Source organism: Lipophrys pholis (genome assembly GCF_963383615.2).
Source record: "Lipophrys pholis genome assembly, chromosome: 2".
Lineage (NCBI taxonomy): Eukaryota > Metazoa > Chordata > Actinopteri > Blenniiformes > Blenniidae > Lipophrys > Lipophrys pholis.
Window position 1 is genome coordinate 15471686 of NC_137636.1, and position 18514 is coordinate 15490199.

At 40.8% G+C, this 18514-nt stretch overlaps 1 protein-coding gene across 1 annotated transcript in view; it reads right to left on the reverse strand.

Annotated features, from left to right (window-relative positions):
* tcf12 (transcription factor 12) overlaps positions 1-18514 on the reverse strand; it is an 81312-nt gene that overhangs the window by 23294 nt on the left and 39504 nt on the right. The window contains exons 6-8 of the mRNA XM_080458145.1: positions 17472-17533; positions 15207-15339; positions 14865-14917 (exon numbers count right to left, since the gene is read on the reverse strand). Of these exons, the coding sequence (XP_080314271.1) occupies positions 14865-14917; positions 15207-15339; positions 17472-17533 (248 nt within the window). The remainder of the gene's footprint in view (positions 1-14864; positions 14918-15206; positions 15340-17471; positions 17534-18514) is intronic.

An 18514-nucleotide genomic window follows, 5' to 3' on the forward strand; every position in this document is an offset into this window, starting at 1 on the left:
ACTTGAGTTGTTTCATGACAAAGTGCCGATGGAAACTGTATCACAACCACATAAATTCAATTAAAAGAATCGCCGGCGCATGTGAACACAATATCAATGCAGAACACAGCTTCAGCAGGACTGGATGGTGTTGGGCTCTGCTGAGTGAGCCGGACGTGCTGCTGTCTGGGTGTGTAATTAAAGTGCTTTGGGAGGGGTGGAGCTCTCATGGGTCCTCTGGCTTACACATGTGACCACAGTTGAACGTGGTTCCATGGAGATCTCAGGTTAGCCTCACACAGGAGCTCAGCCTTTGTCTTTTGCCTCTGTCAGATGCTCAATGGGCAGCATATGGCAGTGGATCTTGCTAATTGTCCTTTTTACCCAGGGCTAACCAGTCAAAGCATTAATAAACCATCCCAAACACCGGGTGCCTCATTCCATTGGCGTATGGAGGAGAAGCCCGCCTGGGTTTCCTTTTACAAGGCCATTAATTAAAAGCCGTCACTCACACAGCTCAGCACAACAACACAGACCAACACTGGTTATCTGAGCTCCAGCCATTATTGCTTTGATAAAATTAACGGTAACGGCCAACATCGATGTTTGAAGCATCTATTCATTTAAATAAGGAGATGCAGAAAATAAACAGAAACTATGACTGTGTCAGGAAACAATAATGGCAAACAAAATGTTTTTTCTTTTCAGCCACCCCAGTAATTACAGTTTAAACCAAACAAACAATAAGGTAAAAACTGTACCTCATCAATAAGTGAGTAAAAAAACTCACTATGGGTGAATTTTAATGGCAGGGGGGAAACTAGCAATTGGTTGAGCTGCAAAACTTGGCTCTGCCTTTCAGTAGCGCTCCACCTCAGTTGACTGAATATATCCTGCACAGCTTCCCAATATTACAAGCCTGTGGTACCTGCCTTTGAAGTTCACTCCACACCGATCAAAATATCATATGTTAAAACAATCCATCAGCACCACAAAGGATGTAACATAATAACAGGAAGAGAAAGGAAAAGGGGAAAAAAAAAAAAATTAATTTAAGGAAAACTCAGGCTAATGGCCAAAAAGCTCAAAGGGAAGAGTTCAAACGTGCTGTTAATGCCGTGTCCTGTTTTATAAGGTATGTCATTACTTGGAATCAAACCACATCCCGAGGGCATTTTGTTTCAAGTCCAAATCTTGCACACTTAACTGTGCATTAAAGATTGGATGTGTCTGCAGACTACTGTTGTGCTGGGCCTGTTTGAACGGGCGTTGTTCAATATTTGCGCCACCTGCCAATGTTTTGTCAGAAATCCAGCTTACAGTTATTTTAATGCAAAATACGGTGACAATAAAATCACACAAAGACCAATTCTCAGTGGCATGATGTTCTGATATATGAAGTTTGTTTGGCAGTTAATAAGAAGCAAACCAAAAAAATTATATCTCTCACACACACACAAATCATCACTTTTCACAAGAGGCAAACACCAGCTGATGAGAAAGAGCCACATGATAAAATATAATAAACGGTATCAACTTTAATCTGGTATTAATCCCATCAATCACCTAAGACACCCAAAGCACATTTTTTCACTACTTCAGCCATCTTACAGCGCTTCAGAACATTAGTGACATTCATCCATTCACACACACTCCCATAGCAGCTGCCACACAGAGCATTCATCCTCCACTAAGAGCAACTTGTGGTTCAGTGTCAGGCTTAAGGACACTTCAATACGTGTGTAGGGCGAGGCGGGGGTTGAACCCAGAACCATGGACTGAATGATGAGTCTTTCAATCAATTCAGCAAGAGTCGTCCAATTTTGCATCGTTGTGCCCATTTTGAGAACACAGTGATGTATTCAGTGTCACACTTCCTTAAAAAAATGTTTTTCTTAGGATTAATATAATTCGATAATTAATGTCAACCTATCTGCCAAATAAATACAGTGTATGATAGATCAGCATCATACACGCAAGCACACCTCCATTCTAACTTTGTGTTAATTATGTGGTCAGACTTGCACGCTCGCCCACAGTGCACAATTTAGAAGCCATCAGGTTTAGCTCTAAAGCACGGTATATAACCTGTTGCATCGCGTAAACAATAACAGGCACGTCGCCTTCTGAGGAAAAACATGTTGCATCTTTTGTGCTTTTACTGCTCTCGGAAATGGTTTTATGTCTCTCCTCTCTCTGTTAAGCAAAAACAAAACAAGAAAACGAAAATAAGAGTTTAACAATCACTGCAGGGCATTTGCGTCTTTTTTTTTTTTTTTTTTTTTTTTTTCTTTCTCACTAATAAGCAACGGGAGAAAGATCAGTGAGTTGCTCCATCTGTATTGGTACTGTGCCACCAATTCACAAGCCAATGGCCCACTGTGAATTCTCCCAGTGCTCCAGATGGTGAGCCTGCTATGCAACTCTGCATTATGACAAATTAATGTGGATCAAGTTGATGCACAGAATGAGTATGGCCTTTTTTAGTTGCAAGGACAACTAAAAAGAAAAGTGGGTGCTGGTTGTTTAACAAGTGCTTTTGATCATAAAGTTTGCCCACTCTGTCCACATGCTATCAATTTTCTCTCCATCACCGACTGTAACACAAGCCTGTTAATACTTAATATGAGAAAGATCAAAGTCATCTTTAGTGCAGCGGGATCAAAAAGGGGAAATGCTGTAATGGGTCATAAGGAAAGTTGAAATACAAGTCTGAATAGGATGACCTTTTCATTACAATATCGTAAAGAGCGAACCTCTTTATTTTTTCCTTCAAATGCATGTGCCCTTCATATAATAGTAAAAATAGATCAGGCAATGGCAGGTGGAAATCGGCTGGTGTAATTTGCTTATGACAGGATCATTACTTAAGGATTACTGAACTGCATTACAAAGCTCATTCGGCCATTGTGGAACTGTGTCCTCGAGCAGATTCATAAGCCCACTGCATGATTTTACAATGTAAATGCTCCTGCAACACAAGCACACACCTAATTTGATCAACAGGTTTACTCAAAACAACACTCAGCTCACCAGTTATTTTCAACTCAAGTGCAACAGCAACTCACACACACAGACACGCATTTATGCATCTATTGACCAAAAAAGAAAATAGTCAGACAGAAAACAATTTCAGACTCACCAAAAAAAAAAAAAAATAAATAAAAAAAAAAAAATCAAAGAAGCCATTACAGAGAAGTTCAGAAATCACATTAGGCTCCCTGTGGTGACAAGAATGCCAAAGTGATTAAAAACAGATGGAATAACAGCAACAGTGGTGCTTGGAGCTCAATCTGCAAACAGGAAAGTCTAACCTCAACAGGCAGCCTCTTTCCCTTAATCATTCCCAGACTCCCACTTGTTATTATTTCAACCCAGTCTCAGAGCTGAAGTAACCAGCCAGTAAAAATAAATTCAAGACTGAAAAAAAAGAAAAACATTCTGCCACACTATTTCAGTCTGTGCATGAGAAAAGGGATTTTGAAATGGCATTACTCCCTCCCAAGTGTAGCCTAAAATATTTACATACTTACAGAGAGTTACAAAGTATGCAAAAGTAAGTTTAGCCTACATCTGAAACACTTGAACTGTATTATTTTAATTGCACTGTCACACAGCTTTAACTGATGCAATGGAAAATCAGACAGAGGAGCCTCAGGCATGCGCGATCACACACACACACACACACACACACACACACACACACACACACACACACACACACACACACACACACACACACACACACACACACACACACACACACACACACACACACACACAATGGATGAAAGTCCAAAACTTACAATGAGATGGAGGTACAGACTGACAGTCACAGCGACACACACACACGTACACTTCTTAGAGCTCATCTCTCTCAGACACACACATGCACATTCCCAAAGAGAGTACTCACCGATTTCCCGTTGTAGTAATACATTAAAGAGTTACTGCCCATTCCAGGGACAGGGTAGGCGCAATACATTATAGTTTAAGAGATAAGGGTATACTACGGCGGCACACTAGCTCTCTCTCTGCACATACATCCAAACCGCTCAAAAGGGACTAATATTTCTTTCAGTACTGGCCTCCACACACAGACCACTCAGAGGAAACTTATGCAAAGCAGGATTGAACCATTGCACACTGTGGGAAGGGGTGCCTGTGAGAAGGGAGTGGCTGGTGTGGTACATCCCTCTCTTAAGCCTCTAAGTGCTGAGGCAAAGAGGAAGAGGACGAGGGGGAAGGGAGGTGATGGGGAGGTGATGGGGAGGTGGGCGCCGAATAGATAAAGGGAAGTGGGTGGGACGGAAAACAAATGTGTGTGCGGATTTCGTGTGGGAGAAGAAAAACGTTTAATTCCAGGCATTAAAAAAAAAAAAAAAAAAGCAGCTTTTTTTTTTTTTTTTTTAGGGGAATCCCAATAAAGTGGAACTAAAACAATTTCATTCTAAGCAGGATTTCATTAATATGTGTAATTCAAAGGGGATCAAATGAGTGCCTAAGCAAGTGCAACCAGCCAGTTCTTTTCCACACGTTTTAATCCAGAGCGTCTAATCTTTTTGTTTTTGTGATGATTAAATGAGTCTACAGGCAGCTAGGTGAAATATGGCTTTTGTAAGAACACAGCCATCTGGCAACACATTTTACCTGCTCCCACACGTGGCTCACACACCAATTAGGAGTCATTAGTGAGAGAAAGTGAAGGCTCAACATGTAAGAAGAAAAACTGTAGAAGATCTGTGAACGCAAACCCCAAGCAATGAGCGGGAATGGGGAAAAGATTGAAAACAGCATATTTATGAAATGTGAAATATGAGAGTTTTGGCGATGGCAGAGTGAGACCTTTAGCTGAAGTGCCTGTAAACACAGAGTTGTAAAGCATGCAACAGCTGCAAAGGGGGTTGGCTTGTGACGTCGAAACAGGAAAATAATGCTCCATTTCCTAAACCCTGGGGGCCTCAGATGGGGGTGGGGGGGTGGAGGATGGGGAGCAAAGCATTGACAGCCATTTTACCATGGTTTACTGTCACAGTGAGCCACACAGCACCCCATTACCTTTATCATGTGGGAGGAGGGGGGAGCAAAAGCGAGGGGTAAAAAGGAGAGGAGGAGAGGATAGATACCATATTCCAGTGAGAGCCCAGTCTGCACAGTCTGACTGGAGCCTTTCATGTGCACCACTCGAAGCCTGCTGGCCTAAACACAGACCTGTAGACTCATTGAGAACATTACTGCTATAGAAAGATGAAAGCTCCCACTTCCCTAAGAAAACTAGGCCTTTATTATGCTTTTCCTTTTAGTACTGTTATTATTTATCCGCCTTTCTTCTCTTAAAGTCTTTCAAACTCATCCAAAACACCGGCTCTGCATGTTGTTACTGCTTTATATCTGGCTCTGTTTCAAGTTGATGCTTTAAGGAAAATGGCCATGATAGAAGTGTTTGAAGGGGTCTAAAACAAGTCCAGACACACAACACTGTGTTGTGAGGAAAACACATGAAAGCAGGGACAAATAGACATTAATTTAGTAAATCATGCACGCGCACACACACACACACACACACACACACACACACACACACACACACACACACACACACACACACACACACACACACACACACACACACACACACACACACACACACACACACACACACACACACACACACACACACACACACACACACACCACAGGAGGCTGATTCAGGACACAGACAACATGTTTTATTTTAGTCGCTCGGCAGGAGATGCAGTGAAAACGCTTTTAAAGTTGTTGGGTATTTTTCAAATTACACGCTATGATCAAACAATCGTGACACAAAAATCCGAGCCTTGATACGGCGGAAAACAGTCCCTATCGGCCCGGGGTGTGAAGGCTCAGCTCCTCCCACCTGTTCACACTATCCTCTCTGCAGACACTCGAGTCATCACAAGGTGCTTTTCCTGGGATTTGTTTGGGTGTTTGAAAACACAGAGCAAATCTACGAGCTGAGGTCACCCCCATCTCACGCATGGATTTAGCCGTGATGTCATCAGACGGGAAGATTGTTTCCTGTAAGAGGCTCTGCTTCTAATTAAGGAGGGCTGACTCGGAGAGTGGGAGGTTGGGGGGGGGGTTAGGGATTCAGACCCCCGCCCTTTAAAACCCTGGGTTTCATCATGAATGGACACATCTGAGTCCCTGACAATTCGGGACCTCTGCATGGTCGTTGAAGTAGGACTTAAAAGTTCTCTTTGATAACACATAACATACATTTAAAAATCTCTTTCAGTGTTGTGACCAGAGCATGATCGGCTGTTGTGCAGATGATGTTGACAACATTTATTGTTAATATGGAACACTGTGTCAGTACCTGCCAGTATATCGTGTCCAAGTTTAAAATGACTATTTATCCTGATATAAATACATTATGCTCAGCGGGACACGGGTCAACAGTACAAAATAGATGTATGAATAACTAGTAATAACAGCTGAAAATCTTATTTCATGTTTTGTTTTTTTTTGTTTTTTTATTTCTAAGTCATCTACTATGAAACCCATTTTAGACAACAGTTTTCCTTATTATTATTAAAGTCAAAATAAAACAAATCAATGTTTTAATTGTTCCCCCTTGTTCACAGACAAGATTCTGATCACTGTGTAATTCTACAACACAAAATATCTCATATTTTCAGTTCTCCACATTTGTATCTCTAGTGAAGACTAAGTAAGGCTGTGATCCAATTTCTGATTTATTACGAAATCAATGGCAAACATCATAAATGTTAAAGTTCTGTGGAGATAAACAATTCATTGATAGAAGAGATAAAAGTCATGAATAAAAGTCAGATTTTAAAAGGTTTGGAAGTTTGGGGGCATAGATAATGAGCTGAAATCAAATGTAAGTTCTGTGTGCTGCTACAACTGGAGCTTGAAAGAGACAGTGGAAAATTTAAACAGATTAAAGACAAATGTGAATGTGCAGAGAGAGACGAGCACAGCAGACTCAACTCTTTGTTTGTCAGTGAAGCTTTGGGGCTATAGCACTGAGCCCTTTTACATTATTCATCACTGAGTGGAGCCTACCACATACAAACGGCATGAAGATGTCATGAACACTGTCATGGGAACAACACACACACACACACACACACACACACACACACACACACACACACACACACACACACACACACACACACACGTCCACTCAAAATCCACAGGAAAATACTGCAATACTCTTTTCAATACTATTTTTATTGAAAAGAGTATTGAAAAGAGTATTGCAGTATTTTTTCAATACTATTTTTATTGGGCTGATTTTGCAAATAAATAACACCATGGGGGGTATGAATAACTACTTGAAGGTAACTTTTCTAGAAATCATATGGGGGGGGGGGGGGTCCATCCTCTCAGAATATATGCAGAGAAAAGGCTGCATGTGTTTGGCTCTGTAAGACACGGCATGTGAAGATGACATCATGACCTTTAATAAATCACAAATTCAAATGAAGTTGATTGACTGTCGACCACAGCTGTTAAACAAGATGTCGTGAAGCAACACGCACATTAGTATGTCCACCCACGGGGAGAAAAAAAAAAAAAAAAAGACAAAACAGAAAACCTTTGTTCATAGCAAAATGTGAGGCTTTATGATGATCACAAAATATCCATTCGATTGCCAAAAACGGATTATTTTAATAAATATCCAAGCTATTTACTCAAGTCTATAATCATATGATCAATGTAGAGCGAGACAGAGAGAGAGAGAGAGAGAGAGAGAGAGAGAGAGCGAGTGATAAACTTTGTGTTTACTGTATTATAACGGGGAAAAACGTATTTTCAAAGTAATTTAATAAATTCTAACAATGCTACAGACAACTTCTTTGAATGTTTTTTTTTTATTATTATTCACATAGAAGAAAAGTTATTAGTTGAAAGGTTTTACTTGCCTTGGCCATTCTGCTATCAGCTTGTAGGTTAGTCAGAGTTCTGGACACAGATCAATGACAGGGCGAAACAATTGCTGCCTTTAAAATAATTTTTTTTTTTTAAATCTCGACTTCGATTTTCGACTTTTTCTGAAGTGCATGAATTGAAATCATCAGAACTGATTCAGGTGATTGTTTTGAAGACTGCAATGATTTAAGTCTCATGGTCTTCAAACTTTAAACTGACTTTAAAATTTAGAACTAAAACAGACAGCACAAGATCCAAGCGTTAAAAATGAATGTTACATTAGGAGCCTTACGTGGTGAATCAGCTCCAAATTTCCATCCAGTTAAAATACCACTGGCTCAATTAGGCTACACAGCGAAAACCTCAATTATCATATTCACAACTCTCCACTCACGTCAGGCTATTATGTGGTGAATATATAGTCGACTGCATAATCAAATTTGAGAGTTTTTAACATGTAAGTAACTATTTTTAAACAAATTTATGTCTGGAAAACTACTTGGAAATGTCCATTAAAATGACTCATAATTCACTGGTTTTGCTAAAAAATACTTTATGAATATGAATTACATTTCAAAACAACTACAGTGAATTTTCACACACACGCACACACACACACACACGCACACACCTACGCACGCACGCACGCACGCGCACACACACACACACACACACACACACACACACACACACACACACACACACACACACACACACACACACACACACACTACAGGCTGCTTCTGACCTCCAGTGTCAGCCTGGGCTTCAAGACAGTGAGAGCTACTGCTTTATCTTCATGTGGTTCATTGATGTACTTTCCAGGTCACAGCAGCCAGGCCTAGATGGTCTCGAAATAACAAACACTCTACCTTGGTGATTGTTGACAGGCGGAGTTCTTCAGTCTGCCAGCCATCTAAAATCAAGGTTTGCATTAATGCTGTACACTCACGCAAGGCCGACATGAATAATTTACAACAGGCCAGAATGTGAGTAATGACTTTAATCTGTGCATTATTTTCGTACTCTTTGTCCTTTTAACTCTTTGTTCTCCTCACAGATGAAAGAAGGTCAGGCCTCTGGCTTGTTTGCCTGTTCCATTATCTGCAGCCTCTACTGTCAGTGGTAAATTTCTACAACCTAAACAAAGACAAACACAAGGCCCAAGGTCCCAGAGGTGACTGTGACTGCTCAGCATCACCCCGTCAAACCAAGGGTGTCTATCTAATCAGCCATCTGATGAGGCCATCTCTGGGGAGCTCACTAACCGGGGTCAGGTCAGAGCCTGAAAAGCGGCCCAGTGCCAGTTGCTTGTTTACCCTGAACAATTCTATCACCTGTAGTAACAGATATTGTTCCAATAACATTTAGATTTTTTTCCTGTTGTCTTTTCGGTCTAGATTTTTAAGTCTATAAATTTCTTCAAACTATTTTAAAATGGTCTCACTGTCCAATAAGTCAAAGTTATCGTCACTTCTGATCAGACAGAGTCTAAACAGACATGCTGTAAATCATATCTAACAACTTAAAAAAAAAAAAAAAAACACTGAGATGGGAACTACCACTTAGTGACATCAACCAAAATATCATCACAACATCCAGTAAGTCCTCCGTTTACAACAGCAGTGTCAAACTCATTTAGGTTAAGTAACAACAGGCCACTCAGTTTTATCTTCAGTGGACCACAGCCCTGAAATGACAAAATACTAACACTCAAATACACATTTTTCTATAATTCGAAGACCTGTCTTTTTGTAACTTCAAATATGTATGAGCAGTGTGCGAACTATACCGCGGGAGTGGGGGTGGGGGCTTCAGGGCCACAATTGGAGACAAAAAACCACAATTAGACCACAAATGGTCCAGAATACCAGGGATCCAGTCCTCATCATATACAACACGGTGCTGGATATTAATAACACAGTTTATGGACATTACCTTCAGACAGAAGCCACCACAGACCTGGATCAGCTTCCTGTTGCTGCTCCTCAGAGTGCCATAGCTTATGTTTCTAAGAAAATACGAATTTTACAAAGTTTCCCTGTTTGAAATTGAGCGGCTGTATGATTTAAAGTGACGTTTAAGACTAGCGCCCCCACATTTTAATGGTGAGGACAAGAACTGCATGCAGGCCGGCAACTTTGTGAAAGAGTGAAGATTCACCCTCATACACAATTTACCCCCCCAAAATTTCACAAATCATGTTTTAAGATGGCTCCTGTCTCATTAAGGGGGGGGGGGGGCTTCACACAACTTGAAGAAGCTTAAACTTTCAAGAAAAGCAGGAACATTCATAATACAAAGACATTTCTAAACATACTCCTAATGGCAACATTTTGCATGATTTGGTATAAATTCACTCTTAGTACTTAGTGGTACGGTTTTGATGCGAATGCTATTTTTGCTTCACTGCTGAATCAGTGGCCTCTTATCTCAGGTCTCAGTGTTATGCTATGAATCAGTAGCACCTTTCACCGAAAGATTTAGGTGGATTTTTTTCCTTTGTAATTTTTACACTTTGCAAAGTCGTCCTCCGGGTAGGCTTTTAGACATCCCTAGTGTGATGTCAAAAAAAGTCAGATTGAATCAACTAAACGGTGAATAAAATGTGATTTTTCCACATTTAGTTTGTGCAGTTAAATTCTAAATGTTCCAAGAGTGGTTAGAGTTCTCACCTCACAGTGGGAATGTCAGGCTTCCATAACCGGCCGTGCCGTTCTGTATGGAGTTTGCTTGTTCTACCCGTATGTGCAGGGTCAAGTGTGGGTTTCCTTTAGTTACTCCGGTTTTCTCCCACAATCCAAAAATGCAGAATGTATCCTGCCCTCGTCTATAGTAAGCTGGGATTGGCTCCAGCTCCCCGCGACCAGGAACAAGATATAAGCAGTATCGAAGATGAATGGATTACTTCTCAAAATTTAGACCAAATTTGGCACCACAGAATAATATGATTGACTGTAATTAAATTATAAATTAGCCAATTCATTTATTAAAAAGAAAATAATCTTCAATTTTTGGGGGAGTAAAATTAAGCAGATTATTCTAAAGCCTGAAAATATATCAAACCTTCATCAAAATGATCACATATAGTACTTTTAGGAAACAATTCCAATTACAAAACGCATAAGTGGATTTAATGACCAAATTAATTTAAAGCTTAAATGTATGCTCTATTATAACATTAACTTGTTTTTTTTAAACATTGTGCTGCCACTATTTCAAACAGAACAGAAATGCTACATCAACAAAAAAAATGAATCTAATAAATGAGCTTCTTCAAAGTGTTCATGCCTGCCAGAGTCTGTGTTAGATGTATTTGATTGGACTTTTATGTCAGAATGACAAAAAGGCAGAGATATGAATCATGTAGCTTTACTCTACTCTGCTGGGTGGCCCCCATATTTCATTTTGCCCGAGACTTGAAAGAGTCTGGGGTGTTCCTGGATGTTTACAGAGGGCTTTACTGATGCATTTCATCTACCGTCTGTTAACTGAGCCCTGTGACGAGTCCCACCCTGCTATAGTTCAAAGGAGGCAACAAAAAGGAGCTGCGCTCTCTGGAACAGGAACATTAGGTTACTGTCGTGGTACAGTATTATTGTGTCTTGTCTTTGAGAGGCAGATGGATAGAGAGAGACACAAATAGAGAGAGAAAAATACATTGTTTGAATGTCATGCACCCGACAACACTGCGAGAAACATCTCTGGGTCCCAAGAATCAGAGCTTTGAGCAGACTTCCTTTCTTACAGCTTGCACAGTACAAACCTCTCAGAAACAAGGGTGTCTGAGTGATCTGTCAAAAGCAAATGTCAATCTTTTTTGTCATCTACACTCAGGGTTCTCGCTTGCAAAAGTCCCCGAGGGGAGCTGAATCTCAGCCCACCATTTTCTTTCTCTCATCCTGCAGCCATATCGTCACCAAAGCCAGGGAGGAAGTGTCACATCAAGCCACTGTGTGGTTGACAAAAGGGTGGTGTGTGTGTGTGTGTGTGTGTGTGTGTGTGGGGGGGGGGGGGGGGGGTATTTACACAAACAAACTGACATGCAGACACACATACACACCATGCCCTTGCAGCTTCCCATAAATATCCAACGAGATGCAACTTTCCCCCCTCAAGCTGTACCCCCTCCCCTCGTCTATTTAGCGCTCCTTCCTTCCTTCTCTCTCTCTCTCCCTCTCTCTTGCTCTCTCTTCTTGTCAGACAGGTGCCCACGCAGCTGCCCGTCAGCATCCCTCAGCAAAGCAGTGTGTCTGTTCAATGACAACATGCTCTGTCCTTCGCTCTCATTGTTTACTTTGTACAGTCAAATCATGCAGGGAGCTGATTGCAGCCACTGAGCTTATTGTTAATAGAACAAAAGGTAAAGCTTCATGCTCAAAAACTAAAAAATATGTTGTCATGAGTTTTTATTTTATTTTTATCAAATATTTGTTTCAGCCTGTAAGTGACACAATTTTAAACACTGTAGGGTTGTAAGTCTGCGAGCACAAAGTCAGCAGAGGAAAGTATGTGTGTGGCTAAAGGAGGAGGTTGTCTGTATATAGGGTGAAAAAAGCCCTATAAACATTTAAATGTTTGCAATCACCAGCTGGCCCGTCTAGATAGTCTTCACATCCTGGTGCACGGCAGTGTCAGACCCTAAATGCACAGAGGATGTGCTCCCATAAATATTTTGATTCAGCTCTATCATGTTGTGTACACACACACACACACACACACACACACACACACACACACACACACACACCCATGTGCTTCGACTTCCAACTTACATTACCCATCTGATTTTAAACTCTGAAATTGAATTTTAGACTGAGGAGCACAAATAGGAGAAGGAGAAATGAGGGAAGATTTGAGAAATAAATAAACAAATAAATAAATATGAAAATTCCCAGCAGTAGACATAATGATAGGAAGTACTGTGTTGGTGTTTTTTTTTTTTTTTTTTTAAATCAAGCAGCTATTCAGGTCTCCGGTGATGCTCTCCTCTTGCATTTGCTTACACAGGCAAAAGCTTTCAGTGGCATCTGCAGCTGCATTCATGCTTTACAGGTACGCTGCAGGCTCTTCACACAGCTGCCTCTGGCAAACTAAATCTGAATCCAGGTGCACTTGCCCTCCACACTTCGTCAACACCGCCCTTCACCACTTCCAGCTTCGGCTCCAGTAACACAAACACAGGTCCTGGCTGATAACCATTCTCTGACACCCCCTCTACCAGTCACTGTTACACATTTTGAAAGGCCACAGATAGTCAATTTCACCATCCAATAGCTTTCTGCTCGGACGCCTCACCTTTACTTCCTATTAGTTGAGTATCAATAACAACACCTCCCAAAAGCTGCCAGACGACCTCCCACACAAACATTTTTCACATATGCCACTTATCAAAGAAATGTTCTATGTTTTCCTTTCCCTGTCAGCTGGTTACAAGAGACCTATAGCCCTTTATTCAATGCTGCCATCTCTATTCTTTCAAATGGGATCAAAGACTAACGGGGATAATTCCTCCAAGCTTGGGGCTTTATCTGCTGAGCAGCACTGAGTGACAAGAAGAAGCTGTATTTTATCCCGTGCTCTGTCACTGTTTTTCCCCATCTAGCATTGTACTGCTTGATTGTACTCTTATGAGTCACATAACCGCACCTGCGCCCATGTGTTAAGTACTGACAAATAAAAGCCCAGCGTCCATTTACACAACAAAGAGATGTAACCCGTGAGGCAACCATTCTTTGCCTCCCTCCCTCCGCCTGACAAGACCTCAAATATATCACTTACTTAGGAGGAAGAAAGCAGCACACGTTCCTGCTTCTGCCAGGGACTGCTTCTCTCCCTCACGCTCTGACAAACTTCTTTTCAAATCCAAATCCAGAAACAAAACACATGCCACCCTTTTATGTTTGCTGGCCTGTTCCATATTTAATTTCAGCTAAACAGCAGTAGAGGTGACGGTTATCAAAGCTCTGAAAAGCAAATCCAGTTTCAAACTCCTCTTAGCAAGAACCCTTTCAATGTTAAATGAAAAATGTTGGATTTTGGTGAAACCCGTTGCTTCCTATTATTATAAAAATCTCATTGTCTTCTAGTAGTTCTCTGAATCTCAACGCTTAACAAAACCTTTGGCAATCCACTGGGGTTTTAACAATGAACATCTGACTTACTGATTTATGCATATTAATGATCTCCAACACCCCCTGTCTAAGCGAATACAAGCTGAGCTCCACACTTCTCTGCATCTTAATGGTTTCTGCTCCACCGGGATCATTACCAATAGAAATTTCAGATATTCTGTGCTATTAATCTCTGTCTGTCCTCCTGTTCTGCTACGTAATGACTAATTAAACATCAAAAGAGCAGAGCTGGGGATCTACTCTGACAGCCCCTCTCTCTCCCAGGAGAGGCTGTGAGGAGGCTCGACTGTGACAGGGCAGCACTGAAAATCAATCACCTCAAGGTCCACATGTGCACAAACTCACACATTCATTCATGTGCACTTGCACAAAAACACACAGTCTACAGAAAAAGCTTCATAAAGACGAACCCCACAGAGACCTGCACATGCAAAGATCAAACAGCAAGCATGTAAACAACCAACATTAAAAGTCAGAACTTTGCAATTTAACAAGCGCCGCTGGAGCTGCTGCTCAACAAAGCTCAAAAACCAGAGTCTTACGTCAAAAAAGTGTGGAAGTGATGCCAGCAGTGTGCGTTTGTGTGGTACGGAATGATTTTGTGTCTGTGAACAGGGATAGTGTGTGTGTGTGTGTGTGTGTGTGTGTGTGTGTGTGTGTGTGTGTGTGTGTGTGTGTGTGTGTGTGTGTGTGTGTGTGTGTGTGTGTGTGTGTGTGTGTGTGTGTGTGTGTGTGCGTGCGTGTGTTTGTTTAGGTAAGCTCACTGTGAAATCTATTTATATGAGAGGTAGATGATCTTCCACTCACAGATGAAGGCAGGCCAGGAGGGACCTTGCGAACCTTTTTTGTTTGTACAGGATCTGCATACAGATAAAAGCACAAGTATTCATTTAAAGGCAAAACAGAGGCAACTGTAAACAAGCCATAACTCAAATACAAGACTTAGTCTATCATAAGAAGCCTATTGTTTGAGACAAATTGTGATTTTTCACACAAATAGCAAGAAGAAAACGACAGACTATAAGTAATATATCCAGGCTGAGCATTGGGCATGTGAATATGTAACATAATAATGTATAATATTGTATAAGCTGACTTCATTCAGACTGTGAAGCATTTTTCTAATATTCATGAGGAAGGCTGACTGACCGATGGGTGGCGGATCTTGTACGGGGCGTCTCCTGGGATTGGCCCCGGTGAATGAGTAAAATGGAGCAGCCGACTTTCCCGATGCAGTCACTGAACCAGGGCTCGGCAAGCTTACGTCTGACCTTAGGGAAGGCTGACAGACAAAGGAAAGACACGCACATGTTTAAAACTGCAGTAATGTGATAGCCTGAAGAAAACCTAATCTTGTAACCAGCTAGTAATTTCTTGGCACACAAAGTACCCTTTGTAAATTGTGTCTATCTATATCAAGTAATCTACATTCAACAGGTTTGTTATACAGAAGACATTAGCAATAATAATGTTTACTGAAGTAGAGCCTGGTGTATCAAAGTTATACCAAAGAAAAGAAAAAAACGCCGTAATAAATATCTGAAGCGTTTAAGAGGAAGATGTCGTGTATCAGGAAGCGAATGGTGGTGAAACTCTGGCATCTAACAAGACAGGACTGTCGGCTCCCACCTTGAAAAGCTTGCTCTGTCATCCTGTCAACAATATCTAGAGTATATGACCTCTAGCAGCCCAAGAAACTGGGCTAAGAGGCCAATTAAGAGCTTGGTCTGATTAGGATAATCAGCCACGGACTAGAGAACAACAATCATGTTCGTGAGTACAACTCAGAGCTATGTGCAGTAGTTGGCCTGAAAGCCTGCCTCACGTGTCCTCTTGGAATCTTTGCGAGCTCAGGATTGACACAGTGACCACTGAGACCCTTTCCAGCTGAGGTTGAATGCACGGATTCTATTTTGAACGGCATAAAATCAAAGTACATTTACTTTTGCGTAAACAATTGCAAAAAAATACATAAGTAAAAAAAAAAAAAAAAACAGGCACAAAATGTGGTAGAAAAGAAAAAGAAGACCGTTTCTCTGACCTACATTTGTAGGTCAGAGAAACTGTGTGCAAAGGAGGGAAAAAAATCAGGTTCTGTAAAATGACAACCTGTCACTGGAGCAACAGCACTCACATGGCACAACAGACCCACTTCTGCTGTCATCTTTGTTCAATGATATTGAGTCCCTGCAGCAACACCGCGCCTGGACTGCTCTCTGCAACTCGAGTTGTTCAGTCAAATGCGATAATGGATGATTGTGACTATCTCCTCAAACTCCTCTTTCAGTTTGATGAGCTCACTCGAGTGAGCTACTCAGTGATGGGAGCATGCGGGCCGCCACCCAAGGATAAGCTGATTTAACGCTTCAACACTTAACATCTTGAGACTGAACAATTGTCCTAATTTATTCTAATAATCTTTGACACAAATAAATTCTGACACTCATATTTCTTTAATGTGAGAACAATCAGATGCAACAAAACCATCAATGAGACTTTCTTGTCAAGACACTCCTTGATGGGAGCTTTGTAGGTCATGAAGTACAGTTGCGTGTCATGGTGTCAGTCACAATCCAGGTAACTGGTGGGACATGCAGATAAATTCAAATCTTACTGTGTCCCGCACCGACATAGTGATAAAACTCACCATTCAAAGTGTTCAAACTGATTAACTGATTCTTTCATCTGAAAAAGGACTACAGTTTTTTTTTTTTGAACTGTGCAAGAAGCTAAGATACTAAGTTGAATATCAAACAGCAAAACAACCTCTGAATATACTGACAAGAAAACAGTCACTGCGGGAAAACACTGTGAAGCTTTAGCTTACAATGACGTGGGACGGTCAAAGCCTGGTTACCAAGGGGTTAAAGTTTTAAGACGACCTCGTAAAGCCTTGCAAACCAACACTGAGCTCTTACAGCTGAAATTAGCAGGAAGCAAAACAGAAGAGGTCCCAGTTAAGTGGATAAATCCCATCTCATCAGCACGCTCGGACAAAAGCCTGACCGATGTGTTTGTGGTACCGTCGCAGAAGCTTTACGTCAAACGGGCATCACTACATTGACAAGGAAATTAAACCTTCAGCTAATAAACGCATACAATCTCTTTTTCGATCTGTAAATGAACAAAATATTGGGGAAAGCCTGACTGGAAGAATGTTGATCTACCTTTATTGAAATGTTGAAAACTTAAATTTTTCCTCGTTGAAATTAAATGATGGAATGAAATTTAACAATGGAAATAAGCAACACAAACCAAACTGTCTGCAGATGTCCACCAGCCCCAAGCTTTATGTTTAGAGTGCGCTCCACAATACACCACACTTTTTTTTTGTTTTTTTTGTGAGCTACCAACCACAAGTTTTATCACGGTATAGAAATTGTATAATAACTGGGTATCTAAGTAGAAACTCACCTGGCCGCGAGATGCTCCAGGGTCCCTCCCGTATCCAATAAACGATCCCCTCTCAGATTTACCTGTAAATACAAAGGAAAGGCGAAAATCATGAAAGTTTGGCACACGCAAGGATTGAAAACACTTTTATATACAACATGGTTCTTTGTATACTCACTGATGAGTATGTTTTTGTGTCTGTTCAGTGAATTTATTGAGAAACAGGAAAGTCCACCCTTTACCTTCTGTGGCCGTTCCAGGACACTGTATTACTAGTAATGAGAATTATGTAGCTGTTGTGCAACGCAATCCCTGTTTAACTTCCAAGCTGTCCCTATCAATCTTTTCATATAAACCAGTATGTCTTCTATCCTGAATTCACTTCTTCAAGTCTTTATCTGCTGCTATCATTACGATGACTTCACTGAGTATATTAGAAAAATCTTAGCTTGCTTTCCTGCATATTCCAATATTTTGCGCAATCTGGAACACACTGAGATGCAGATATGAGACTGGTTCCTTTCTATCCATGCTTTGTCGATGAGATCACTTTCTGGTGGTTCATGGTGGAAAACTGCTTCTTCAGAGAGAATTTATGCTTCTGTGCCACCATCATGTCCAGTATGTATGCAATAAGCCAAATCAAATCTCATTTGAAAAAAAAGAAAAAAGAAAACTGTTTTGTGTGGTCTTTTGTAATTTTTGTCAGCAGATGCAATCTGCAAGCAATTCTGCAATGTGATTATGACTCAAACAACACAGCTTTTAGGATGACTTCATTACTCATGTTCATTTTAACTCTCCACAGGAGTTCATCAAAATTTGTGTAACTGAAATATTTCCACAATACACCATTGATAAAGGATATTTCTTTTGTTTGTGTCATTAGTGTGAATATACACCATAGTATTATCAAGGGAGTGACCAAAATCTTACATACTTATACCTTTCAATATCTTGTTGTACCGATAGACTTCTGCTGCTGCTGAGCACTTTTTATTTTTTGCAATACAATGTGTTATCTGTGTACCTACAACAAGAACATTTACATGTTTATAAGTTTA